Consider the following 14,134-nt stretch of genomic DNA (forward strand, 5'->3'; position numbering starts at 1 on the left):
TGTAGTAGAGCCTGAAGTCAGGCAAGTTGATTCCTCCAGTTCCATTCTTCTTTCTCAAGATTGCTTAGGCTATTCGAGTTTTTTGTATTTCCATACAAATCTTGAAATTATTTGTTCTAGTTCTGTGAAAAATACCGCTGGTAGCTTGATAGGGATTGCATTGAATTTGTAAATTGCTTTGGGTAGTATACTCATTTTCAGTATATTGATTCTTCTGATCCATGAACATGGTATATTTCTCCATCTATTAGTGTCCTCTATGATTACTTTCATCAGTGTTTTATAGTTTTCTATATATAGGTCTTTAGTTTCTTTAGGTAGATATATTCCTAAGTATTTTATTCTTTTCATTGCAATGGTGAATGGAATTGTTTCCTTAATTTCTTTTTCTCCTTTCTCATTATTAGTGTATAGGAATGCAAGGGATTTCTGTGTGTTGATTTTATATCCTGCAACTTTACTATATTCATTGATTAGCTCTAGTAATTTTCTGGTGGAGTCTTTAGGGTTTTCTATGTAGAGGATCATGTCATCTGCAAAGAGTTTGAGTTTTACACCACTAGATTATTAAATATTAAAGTTACATGGTGTTTGTGGACTGTTACTCAAACACTTTTTAAAAACTAGATTTATCAATATTTTTCTTTATTCCACGGATTCAGGGCCTGTTGCCAGCCTACCATCTTCTCTAATAACACTTGTGTTTTATCATCCTAAGATCTAACAGAGGGTAAATTTTTAAATACTCTGCTTCGCTGCTTTTTCTTAACAAAGTAAGAACTCATTTGATTTACTTAAGAGCAATCAACAAGGAGAGAACAGTAAGAGCTCTAAGGAAATTGAAATAGAGATGCAAACCGTGGAATGCTTTCTATAAAAAGGAAACATTTTAAGTTTGGGAAATCCTTGAAAGGAGAAGAAAAAGATTTCATGTGACTAGAATTCAAAAGTGAATTGAGTAGGGAACATTTCTAGCAATCCCCTTGGCTTCTCACCATTATAGTTAGAAAAAATTTTGAGTAAATATCTAACCATTATTTCACCTTTATTGAAGGCTAGCTTCCAGGTGTTCAGAGTAGCTTTCCTGGATAACCATGTATGTTTTGTATATTATTAAACTTTATCACTCCTGCTTAAGAGAGGCATGATATGCCAAACATCATTTTTGGTTCTCTACCCTCAAAACAAAACTGTTTAAAAAATCCTGGGGGAAGAGAACTGTTTCCTAACATATAAAGATAATAGTAATCAAGCTTTATAGTACCAAATGATTTATTTCACTGCATCCTGAATACTTAAAAATCACATATTTACTCTGGAGAACATTAGAGAAAGGCAATAAAAATGTACACAGTAAAGAGCCTTCATAATCTACAAACTCAAAGGGGAGTCCATCATAAAATAGGAAACTAGCCCTGAATCCTGGGCAATCAACTTTAATACAAGAAGATAGACAATAAGTGCAACACCCCAGATTTTCTCCTGGCTCATTCTCCTACCTGTTTGAGTGTTCAAATTCACTGCTAAGAAAGCTTACCAGGTTGACACTCCTGTAAAGTAAATAATAGAAAAACATTAAGAAAAATAAAGAGTAAAAAAATATTTGAAGTGACAACTTATATTGGGACCAAGTATATACGCTCTTCATCTTCCAAAACTTCTTCTTTCTGAAATTCTGCCTGTCTTTTATGTTCCACAGATCTTCAGACAAACCCTGAGAGAGAATGTCCCTGGGGTTTGGGAGGATCTTTCTATACCTGCAGTATGACAGAATTCTCCTTGGGGAAGTTGTATCTTGAGTTCTATTTTTGTTTTTCCCATCTTTCCTATTTTCTTTCCATACTGTATTTCTTTCTTAGTTTAAGAATCACAGACAGTATAGGTCTCAATGGCCTACATTTTCTTATTTTCCCCCAAACTTTAAACTTTCTAATTTTAATTGGAGTATAGCCAATTAACAATGTTGTGGTAGCTTCACAAGAAGAGTGAAGAGACTCAGGTCATACATGGAAATGTATCCATTCTTCCCTTCCAAATTCCCCTTGCATCCTGGCCAGCACATAACACTGAGAGAGTTCCATGTGCTATACAATGGGTTCTTGTTGGTTATACATTTTAAATATAGCAGTGTGTACACGACCATACCAAAGTCCCTAACTATCCCTTCCCCTGGCACCCATAAGTTCATTTTCTAAGTCTGTGAGTCTTTTTCTGTCCCACAATTAAGTTCATGTGTATCATTTCCTTTGAGAGTCCACATACAAAGGATGTCATGTGATATTTCTCCTTCTCTGACTTACTTCCCTTAGTATTGCACTCTCTAAAATTATCTTTCACTTCCTGTGACAGAGGTATGGATACACTATCTCACCTTGGAGACTGCTCTGGGAGAATTCTATATAAAATGGAAGGAAATTGAGCAACGACAGTTAAGGAATGAGCACCAGTCACATCCTATTGATCTGCACAGAAAGATGACTGTTGTTTAGGTATTCTACTCATTTAGTGCTGTGGTTCTATTGAATGCAAAAAAAGAGGAATGAGGAGAAGCGGTATTGCTTTTGTTCCTTCTAAGTCTGACTCTTCACTGTTGGTTTCTTTTTTTTTTTAATTTTATTTGTTTATGTTTGTCCGCAGTGAGTCTTCACTGCTATGCACGGCCTTTCTCCAGCTGTGGTGAGCCCAGGCTACTCCCTAATTTTGGTGCACGGGCTCCTCACTGTGGTGGCATTTCGGGTTGCAGAGCATAGACTCTAGAGGATGGGGGCTTCAGTAGTTGTGGTTCGCAGGCTCTAGAGCTTGGGATCAAGAGTCGCGGTGCACGGGATTAGCTGCTCAGCAGCATATAAGATCTTCCCAGACCAGTAATCAAACCTGTGTCCCCTGCATTGGCAGGCAGATTCTTAACCACTGGACCACCAGGACTCTCCTACTGTTGGTATTAACACTCAAATATTTTCTTTTATTTTGGTATCCCAGACCTCACACTTCTCCCTAGGAGAATGAGGCTGATATCTCCAATATCTCCAGTGTGTGTCTTCTTCACTTCTTGCTCTCTGCTTTAGTAGTAGTATTGTATCTGCTTCATCCAAGGAATATCTATATGCAATCCAACATCTATCCAAGCTTTCTAATTACCATTACAAATGCAATCTACTTTGTCCACCTTTCAATTGTGTTTCATTTTTACCAAAGGTCTTAATATATCCATCACATTAATAATTTCTTAATTATTAATTTCATCAGCAGCTTAACAGGCTCACTGTGTATACCCTCTATTACTAATGTCCATGCCATCAGCATCTGAAACAAATTTTGAAAAGATAAAAGTATACGTATAGCTGATTCATGTTGCTGTACAGCAGAAACTAACACAACATTGTAAAGCAATTATACTCAAAAAAAAAAAATCTGCATTCAGGAGAGCCACCATGTTGACTCCTTTCCTGTCTCCTTGGCTGGTTAGTGCTCTTCCTCCTTATTATCCACTTTTGTGCATCTCCTCTTCTCTGTCTTCTAGTTCTGTGCTTTATATATCTATAAACAGAAAACTCTCAAATTATACTTTTAATTTCAACTTATTTTCCTAACTCTGGCTTATGTCTTTAACTTCCAACTAGACAGTTCTACAGTAGCTGTCTTAACCATTTAGATATTTTCTTTCAGCTGGCTTGATTTACATACTACACTGGAAAGAGATACACAAATGAAATAGACTGTCAACCTTATGCAGTCCACCAAGTGCAGAACTTGAACTTTCTATCATCCACTTTGAAAGCTGATCTCATTACTCCATTTGCCAAATGACATCTTCAACACTTGCTTCTGGCTACCCTAATCTCTATAAACAATGACCTTGGAATTATCCATTCTATCCAGTGATATTGGTGAGTAGATGGGAAAGAGCAAAGAAGCCAGGGCCTTGGAATACACTGATGAGACCAGGTAAAAATAATGTAGCATTATCAGTCTTTATCTGTCTTGTGACCAGAAAGATTTTGAGGAAGAAATCAGTTTGGCCTTAGAGATTAGTTTCCAGAGTTACTCATTAGCCGAAAACCTGGAGGAATTTTTTCTTGAGAAAATTTCCTATAGATAGGGCTGAGGAATAAAAATCAATAAACAGAAGTCTATCACTGATTTGGACATAAAATCAGGAAGATTACTTAAAACTCACAATTTCTGTTTCATCACTGCCCTGTCTCCTTATATGAGAATAGCTCGAAGAGACTGCCATACAGTCATAATACATTATATGTGTCTTTTTATTTTTATTATTCTGAGAACATTTGTTATATAAATACATTGAATTTTAACAGATTATTTCATTCATCTGTTGATAATGTCATCTCAGTTGAGACCTGAAACATTAAAAAGAGTCAGTGCTTTTCTGTTGTACTTTCCCCAATTTCTGAATTATCGAATAATGCAGTTTAATTAAATAGGTGTTTAACCATCTGTCTTTAGGATGACAGCATGTCATAAAGCAATAGGTAACCATGTGCTCCTCTACAGTTTACAGCCTCTATGAAGCTTGGATTATGTCAAAAATTCTGTTCAATAGAAATTCTGTCTGAGATAGTGCAGGATGTAAGATGCCTTCTCCCACACACATTCTTTTATAAACAAAACTGGAATCAAGAGACCAAAGAAGGTAGAGTTGGAAGATGGAAAAACCATGTGAGTAAGGTTAGAACCAAATTTCTTGGGTTTACAAAAGTGAATGTAAAAAATTTGAGCAGTCCGTGCATGACCTCAAAATATCCTTTTATAGTCTTGTCTTATCTGTCTGTATCTCTACTTTATTTATTTATTATTCCTACTTTTCATTTATTGACTGTGTTACCTGTTTTGTGGGATCTTAGTTCCCCAACCAGGAATTGAACCTGTGCCTTTGAGAGGGAAAATATGGAGTCCTAAACACTGGACCCTGGGGAATTCTGTATCTCTAAACAGTTGTAAGTATTGGCAGCCACCATGGTTTCATATTCAGCGGCACATCTAGGAACTTAGAAAGTGAGGAACATAGTAATTCTTGTCTTTAGCCTCCAAACAACTTCAGCAATTATTATTTAATACCTTTTACTTAGCATAGCTTGGTGACAGGTAAGGAAAGCAAGACAAATTTTTGAGGAATTCTTTATATTTCTTTGGAATTACATCATATTATTCACATTACAATCTGTGAAAATAAGTATAGAAATCAAAGAACAAAATAAATGATAGGGAAAGTTTAGAAACTCAATATTCATGACCAAAAATTGAGGGCAAAATAACATGCTAACAGCTAGAAATGTATTCCTGAGATTTATTTCAAACTGACTATACTTTTGACAATATTTTACAGGAATCATTGACAGGTTGTCAGTTGACTTATATACATCATTGCAGTCAGAGTTCACAAAACTCTTTAGATTAAACCATTGGTTACTGTACCTCTGTTAACTAGAACTAACAGCAATATTTGTTTTAATTACTTGCCTCCCTGTTTAGAGAAAAAGAAATCACGACATACTGATTAAAAATGTCCTTTCACTCATGTGTGAGTTAATATTTACTTTTCCATTTGTGCCCATGATCCTAAATTCAAATCCTTAAAATATAATGGCAAAATAATTTTATTGTTCACATTATAATATGTTAACTTGCAGGAAACGCACAAATAAACTGGCCTAAGCACTTTCCAGCTATACAATGTATGAGTAACTGAGGCAAATTTCTGTACCTGATTTTATTTAAGAGCACAAACATGACAGATCAGTTGTATCAACCAATATGTCCCAAACAAATTCAACTTTAAGATTCCATGAATAGTGTACATTTATTCAAATTTCTGTTATATTCCCTAGAAATGCGCTGTTGAACACAACTTACTGAGCTTTTTCATTTATTTTTTCTTTATACTATTCCTTCTGTTTTATAGGCTTCTCAGGTGGGACTAGTGGTAAAGAACCCACCTGCTAATGCAGGAGACATAAGAGACGTGGGTTCAATCCCTGAGCCGGGAGACCCCCTAGAGGAAGAAATGGCTACCCACTCCAGTATTCTTGCCTGGAGAATCCCATGGACAAAGGAGCCCAATAAGTTACAGTCTAAGCATTGCAAAGAGTCAGACACAACTGAAGCAACTTAGCACACGTGCACTCTATTTCACAAAGAGTAAAGAATTTGAGAAGTATAAACTCGCTATCTCCAGTTTCTCATTACCTGTTTATTCATGCCTCCAAAGAGTTCTTCAGATATCTTCAAGGAAGAGCCTCCTTCACATCACCCTCCTCAAGGCCCCCTTTACTTCCTTGTTCCTCAAAGTATAGATCAGTGGATTTAGCACAGGAGTGACCACACTGTACATAATGGCACTGATCTGATCCTGGTCCATGGAGCTGCTTGAGGCAGGATGAATGTAAACAAAGACACCAGGGACGAAGAAAGTAACAACTACCAAGAAGTGGGAGGCACACGTAGACAGTGCTTTATGAAGCGTGCTGCAAGAATGGGTGTTGAAGAAAAGATAGATAATAATATAGAAATAGGACAGGAATGTTAGAAAGCATGAACCCGTGGCAATGGTGCCTGTGACAGTGTTGAGCAGCCACTGGTTGAGCTCAGTGTTCCCACAGGCCAACTCCAGCAATGGCTTAACATCACAGAGGATGTGATGAATATGGTTGGAACCACAGAAGTTTAAGCGAGAGGTCATTACTGAGTGCAGCAGGGCATGGAAAAAACCAATGATCCAGACAGTGACAGCCATCTGGATACAGACTTGAGGATTCATGATCAGAGTATAATGAAGTGGTTTGCAGATAGCCACAAAGCGGTCAAAGCCCATCAAGGCCAGCAACATGGACTCAGTGCTGCCCATGAAGTGGAAGAAATGAAGTTGGCTTATGCATCCCGAGAAAGAAATTGCTTTGTGTGTAGAGAGGATGTTCTCCATCATCTTTGGCAGACTCGCTGTGGAGAAGCATATATCCAGACATGACAGATTTCCCAGGAAAAAATACATAGGAGAATGGAGTCTTGGATCAGAGATGACAACCCTCAGGATGGCTCCATTCGCAGCCAGATTGACAATGTAAATTGCAAGGAAAACCACAAAGAGAACAGGCTGCAGTACTTGGATGTCTGTCACTGGCAGGAGGAGAAATTCAGTGACTGAGGTTTGATTCAGCATCACTTGAAAGAAAAGAGCAAGTAAGGTATGGAATGCTATCTCTGATGGGAACCGGAGTCCTCCTGCTGAGAATTTTCTCACCCAGACAATAATATTTTGAGAGAGCGCATTGCTATTTAAATAGTCCCAGCATCACAGGTTGTACAATATTTGGACTACTAGATTATTAAATATTAAAGTTACATGGTGTTTGTGGACCGTTACTCAAACACTTTTTAAAAGTTAGATTTATCAATATTTTTCTTTCTTCCAGGGATTCAGAGCATGTTGTCAGCCTTTCATCTTCTCTAATAACACTTGTGTTTATCATCCTAAAATCTAACAGAGAGTAAATTTTTAAAAACTTCACTTTGCTGCTTTTTCTTAACAAAGTAAGAACTCATTTGATTTACTTAAGAGCAATCAACAAGGAGAGAACAGTAAGAGCTCTAAGGAAATTGAAATAGAGATGCAAACCGTGGAATGCTTTCTATAAAAAGGAAACATTTTAAGTTTGGGAAATCCTTGAAAGGAGAAGAAAAAGATTTCATGTGACTAGAATTCAAAAGTGAATTGAGTAGGGAACATTTCTAGCAATCCCCTTGGCTTCTCACCATTATAGTTAGAAAAAATTTTGAGTAAATATCTAACCATTATTTCACCTTTATTGAAGGCTAGCTTCCAGGTGTTCAGAGTAGCTTTCCTGGATAACCATGTATGTTTTGTATATTATTAAACTTTATCACTCCTGCTTAAGAGAGGCATGATATGCCAAACATCATTTTTGGTTCTCTACCCTCAAAACAAAACTGTTTAAAAAATCCTGGGGGAAGAGAACTGTTTCCTAACATATAAAGATAATAGTAATCAAGCTTTATAGTACCAAATGATTTATTTCACTGCATCCTGAATACTTAAAAATCACATATTTACTCTGGAGAACACTTAGAGAAAGGCAATAAAAATGTACACAGTAAAGAGCCTTCATATTCCACAAACACAAAGGGGGAGCCATCATAAGATAGGAAACTAGCCTTGAATCCTGGGCATTCAACTTGAATACTCGCAAGAAGATAGACAATAAGTGGAACTCTTGAGCTTGTCTCCTGGCTCATTCTCCTACCTGTTTGAGTGTTCAAATTCACCGCTAAGAAAGCTTACCAGGTGGACACTCCTATAGAGTAAATAATCGAAAAACATTAAGAAAAATAAAGAGTAAAAATATACTTGAAGTGACAACTTATATTGGGACTGAGTATATATGCTCTTCATCTTCCAAAACCTCTTCTTTCTGAAATTCTGCCTGTCTTTTATGTTCCACAGATCTTCAGACAAACCCTGAGAGAGAATGTCCCTGGGGTTTGGGAGGATCTTTCTATACCTGCAGTATGACAGAATTCTCAGGGAAGTCCTATCTTGAGTTCTATTTTTGTTTTTCCCATCTTTCCTATTTTCTTTCCTTACTGTACTTCTTTCTTAGTTTAAGAATCACAGACAGTATAGGTCTCAATGGCCTACATTTTCTTTTTTTTCCCCCAAACTTTAAGCCTTCTATTTTTAATTGGCATATAGCTAGTTAACAATGTTGTGGTAGCTTCACAAGAAGAGTGAAGAGACTCAGGTCATACATGGAAATGTATCCATTCTTCCCTTCCAAATTCCCCTTGCATCCTGGCCAGCACATAACACTGAGAGAGTTCCATGTGCTATACAATGGGTTCTTGTTGGTTATACATTTTAAATATAGCAGTGTGTACATGACCATACCAAAGTCCTTAACTATCCCTTCCCCTGGTACCTGTAAGTTCACTTTAGGTTTGTGGGTCTTTTTCTGTCCCACAATTAAGTTCATATGTATCATTTCCTTTGAGAGTCCACATACAAAGGATGTCATGTGATATTTCTCCTTCTCTGACTTACTTCCCTTAGTATTGCACTCTAAAATTATCTTTCACTTCCTGTGACAGAGCTATGGATACACTTTCTCATCCTGGGGACTGTTCTGGGAGTATTCTATATAAAATGGAAGGAAATTCGGCAATGACAGTTAAGGAATGAGCGCCGGTCACATGCTATTGATCTGCACAGCAAGATGATTATCGTTTCGGTATTCTACTCGTTTATTACTGTGGTTCTATGGAATACAAAAGAGAGGAATGACGAGAAGCGGTATTGCTTTTGTTCCTTCTGAGTCTGACTCTTCACTGTTGTTTTTTTTTTTTTTTAATTTTATTTGTTTATTTTTGGCTGAAGTGAGTCTTCACTGCTATGCACGGCCTTTCTCCAGCTGTGGTGAGCCCAGGCTACTCCCTAATTTTGGTGCACGGACTCCTCACTGTCATGGCGTCTCGGGTTGCAGAGCATAGACTCTAGAGGATGGGGGCTTCAGTAGTTGTGGTTCGCAGGCTCTAGAGCTTGGGATCAAGAGTCGCGGTGCACGGGATTAGCTGCTCAGCAGCATATAAGATCTTCCCAGACCAGTAATCAAACCTGTGTCCCCTGCATTGGCAGGCAGATTCTTAACCACTGGACCACCAGGACTCTCCTACTGTTGGTATTAACACTCAAATATTTTCTTTTATTTTGGTATCCCAGACCTCACACTTCTCCCTAGGAGAATGAGGCTGATATCTCCAATATCTCCAGTGTGTGTCTTCTTCACTTCTTGCTCTCTGCTTTAGTAGTAGTATTGTATCTGCTTCATCCAAGGAATATCTATATGCAATCCAACATCTATCCAAGCTTTCTAATTACCATTACAATGCAATCTACTTTGTCCACCTTTCAACTGTGTTTCATTTTGCCGAAGTTCATTATATATTCATCACATTAATAATTTCTTAATTATTAATTTCATCAGCAGCTTAACAGGCTCACTGTGTATACCCTCTATTACTAATGTCCATGCCATCAGCATCCTTGCCATCGGCATCTGAAACAAATTTTGAAAAGATAAGTGTATACATGTAGCTGATTCATGTTGCTGTACAGCAGAAACTAACACAACATTGTAAAGCAATTATACTCCAATAAAAAAAAAAACTGCATTCAGGAGAGCCACCATGTTGACTCCTTTCCTGTCTCCTTGGCTGGTTAGTGCTCTTCCTCCTTATTATCCACTTTTGTGCATCTCCTCTTCTCTGTCTTCTAGTTCTGTGCTTTATATATCTATAAACAGAAAACTCTCGTTATACTTTTAATTTCAACTTATTTTCCTAACTCTGGCTTATATATTTAACTTCCAACTAGATAGTTCTACATACAGTAGCTGTCTTAACCATTTAGATATTTTCTTTCAGCTGGCTTAGTTTACATACTGCATTGGAAAGAGATACACAAATCAAACAGACCGTCAACCTTATGCAGTCCACCAAGTGCAGAACTTGAACTTTCTGTCTTCCACTTTGAAAGCTGATCTCATTACTCCATTTGCCAAATGACATCTTCAACACTTGCTTCTGGCTACCCCAATCTCTATAAACAATGACCTTGGAATTATCCATTCTATCCAGTGATATTGGTAAGTAGATGGGAAAGAGCAAAGAAGCCAGAGCCTTGGAATACACTGATGAGACCAGGTAAAAATAATGAACTTTAGAAGCCGAGCATTATCAATCTTTATCTGTCTTGTAACCAGAAGGATTTTGAGGAGGAAATCATTTTGGCCTTAGAGATCAGTTTCCAGAGTTACTCATTAGCCGAAAACCTGGAGGAATTTTTTCTTGAGAAAATTTCCTATAAATAAGGCTGAGGAATAATATCAATAAACAGAAGTCTATCACTGATTTGGACATAAAATCAGGAAGATTACTTAAAACTCACAATTCCTGTTTGTCACTGCCCTGCCTCCTAATATAAGAATAGCTCAAAGAGACTGCCATACAGTCATAACACATTATATGTGTCTTTTTATTTTTATTGTTCTGAGAATATTTGCCATACAAATACATTGAATTTTAACAAATTATTTCATTCATCTGTTGATAAAATCATCTCAGTTGAGACCTGAAACGTTAAATAGAGTCATTGCTTCTGTTGTACTTTCCCCAATTTCTGAATCACCGAAAAATGCAGTTCAGTTAAATAGGTGTTTAACCATCTGTGTTTAGGGTGACAGCGTGTCATAAAGCAATAGGTAACCATGTGCTCCTCTACAGTTTACAGCCTCTATGAAGCTTGGATTATGTCAAAAATTCTGTTCAATAGAAATTCTGTCTGAGATAGTGCAGGATGTAAGATGCCTTCTCCCACACACATTCTTTTATAAACAAAGTTGGAATCAAGAGACCAAGGAAGGTAGAGTTGGAAGATGGAAAAACCATGTGAGTAAGGTTAGAACCAAATTTCTTGGGTTTACAAAAGTGAATGTAAAAAATTTGAGCAGTCTGTGCATGACCTCAAAATATCCTTTTATAGTCTTGTCTTATCTGTCTGTATCTCTATTTTATTTATTATTTCTGTTTTTAATTTATTGACTGTGTTACCTGTTTTGTGGGATCTTAGTTCCCCAACCCGCAACTGAACTTGTGCTTTCGGCAGGGAATATATGGAGTCCTAAACACTGGATGGTGGGAATTCTGTATTTCTAAATAGTTGTAAGTATTGGCAGCCACCATGGTTTCATATTCAGGGGCACATCTAGGAACTTAGAAAGTGAGGAACATAGTAATTCTTGTCTATTAGCCTCCAAACATACTTCAGCAATTATTTAATATCTTTCACTTAGTATAGCTTGGTGACAGGTAAGGAAAGCAAGACAAAGCTTTGATGAACTCTTTATATTTCACTGGAATTACATCATATTATATCACATTACAAACTTTGAAAATAAGTATAGAAATCAAAGAACAAAATAAATGATAGGGAAAGTTTAGAAGCTCAATATTAATGACCTGAAATTGAGGGCAAAATAACATGCTAACAGCTGAAAATGTATTCCTGAGATTTTTTTCAAACTGACTATACTTTTGACAATATTTTACAGGAATCTTTGACAGGTTGTCAGTTGACTTATAATACATCTTTGCAGTAGAGTTCACAAAACTCTTTAGATAAACCAGTGGTTACTGTACCTCTGTTAACTAGAACTAACAGCAATATTTGTTTTAATTACTTGCCTCCCTGCTTAGAGAAAAAGAAATCACGACATACTGATTAAAAATGTCCTTTCACTCACGTGTGAGTTAATATTTACTTTTCCATTTGTGCTCATGATCCTAAATTCAAATCCTTAAAATATAATGGCATAATAATTTTATTGTTCACATTATAATATGTTAACTTGCAGGAAACACACAAATAAACTGGCCTAAGCACTTTCCAGCTATACAATGTATGAGTAACTGAGGCAAATTTCTGTACCTGATTTTATTTAAGAGCACAAACATGACAGATCAGTTGTATCACCAATATGTCCCAAACAAATTCAAATTTAAGGTTCCATGAATACTGTACATTTATTCAAATTTCCCTTATATTCCCTAGGAATGCACTGTTGAACACAACTTACTGGGCTTTTTCGTGTACCTTTTCTTTATACTATTCCTTCTGTTTTATAGGCTTCTCAGGTGGGACTAGTGGTAAAGAACCCACCTGCAAGTGCAGTAGACATAAGAGATGTGGGTTCAATCCCTGAGTTGAGAAGGCTCCCAAAGGAGCCTGATAAGCTACAGTCCAAGGGTCGCAAAGAGTCAGACACAACTGAAGCAACTTAGCACACGTGCACTCTGTTTCACAAAGAGTAAACAATTTGAGAAGTATAAACTCACTATCTCCAGTTTCTCTTTACCTATTTGTTTATGCCTCTGAAGAGTTCTTCAGATATCTTCAAATCAGAGCCTCCTTCACATCACCCTCCTCAAGGCCCCCTTTACTTCCTTGTTCCTCAAAGTATAGATCAGTGGATTTAGCATAGGAGTGACCACATTGTACATAATGGCACTGATCTGATCCTGGTCCATGGAGCTCCTTGAGGCAGGATGAATGTAAACAAAAACACCAGGGATGTGGAAAAGAACAACTACCAAGAAGTGGGAGGCACACGTAGACAGTGCTTTATGAAGCGTGCTGCAAGAGTGGGTCTTGAAGAAAAGATAGATAATAATATAGAAATAGGACAGGAATGTTAGAAAGCATGAACCCATGGCAATGGTGCCTGTGACAGTATTGAGCAGCCACTGGTTGAGCTCAATGTTCCCACAGGCCAACTCCAGCAATGGCTTAACATCACAGAGGAAGTGATGGATACGGTTGGAACCACAGAAGTTTAACCGAGAGGTTATTACTGAGTGCAGCAGAGCATGGTAAAAACCAATGATCCAGACAGTGACAGCCATCTGGATACAGACTTGAGGATTCATGATAAGAGTATAATGAAGTGGTTTGCAGATAGCCACAAAGCGGTCAAATCCCATCATGGCCAGTAACATGGCCTCTGTGCTGCCCATGAAGTGGAAGAAATGAAGCTGGCTTATGCATCCCAAGAAAGAAATTGCTTTGTGGGTAGAGAGGAAGTCTCCAGCATCTTTGGCAGAGTCACTGTGGAGTAGCAGATATCTAGACATGACAGGTTTCCCAGGAAAAAATACATAGGAGAATGGAGTCTTGAATCAGAGATGACAACCATGAGGATGGCTCCATTTCCAGCCAAGCTGACAATGTAAGTTGCAAGGAAAACCACAAAGAGAACAGGCTGCAGTTCTTGGATGTCTGTCACTCCCAGGAGGAGAAATTCAGTGACTGAAATTTGATTCAGCATCACTTGAAAGAGAAAAAATAATATATGGAATGCTATCTCTGATGGGAACCAGTGTCCTGCAGCTGAAGATTTCCCATCTAGACAATTTAGAGGTAGAGCATTCATGTTTTAAATAGTCTCAGAAGCTCAGTTTATACAATATTTGGACCACTAGATTATTAAATATTAACATTGTATGCTATTTATGGACTGTTACTCAAACACTTTTGTTTTTTATTTGA

General features: G+C 37.3%; 1 protein-coding gene and 1 pseudogene across 1 annotated transcript; both read right to left on the reverse strand.

Moving 5' to 3' along the window:
• Positions 1 to 6,262: 6,262 nt before the first annotated feature.
• On the reverse strand, positions 6,263 to 7,177 carry LOC138069519 (olfactory receptor 12D1-like). Its single transcript, XM_068960844.1, has one exon. It carries the CDS (start codon positions 7,175 to 7,177, stop codon positions 6,263 to 6,265), a length of 915 nt encoding a protein of 304 aa, XP_068816945.1.
• A 5,810-nt stretch (positions 7,178 to 12,987) lies between these two features.
• LOC138069505 (olfactory receptor 12D1-like) lies at positions 12,988 to 13,913 on the reverse strand (annotated as a pseudogene).
• Positions 13,914 to 14,134: the final 221 nt, after the last annotated feature.

This window comes from Capricornis sumatraensis, chromosome 22 (assembly GCF_032405125.1).
Source record: "Capricornis sumatraensis isolate serow.1 chromosome 22, serow.2, whole genome shotgun sequence".
Taxonomy (NCBI): Eukaryota; Metazoa; Chordata; class Mammalia; order Artiodactyla; family Bovidae; genus Capricornis; species Capricornis sumatraensis.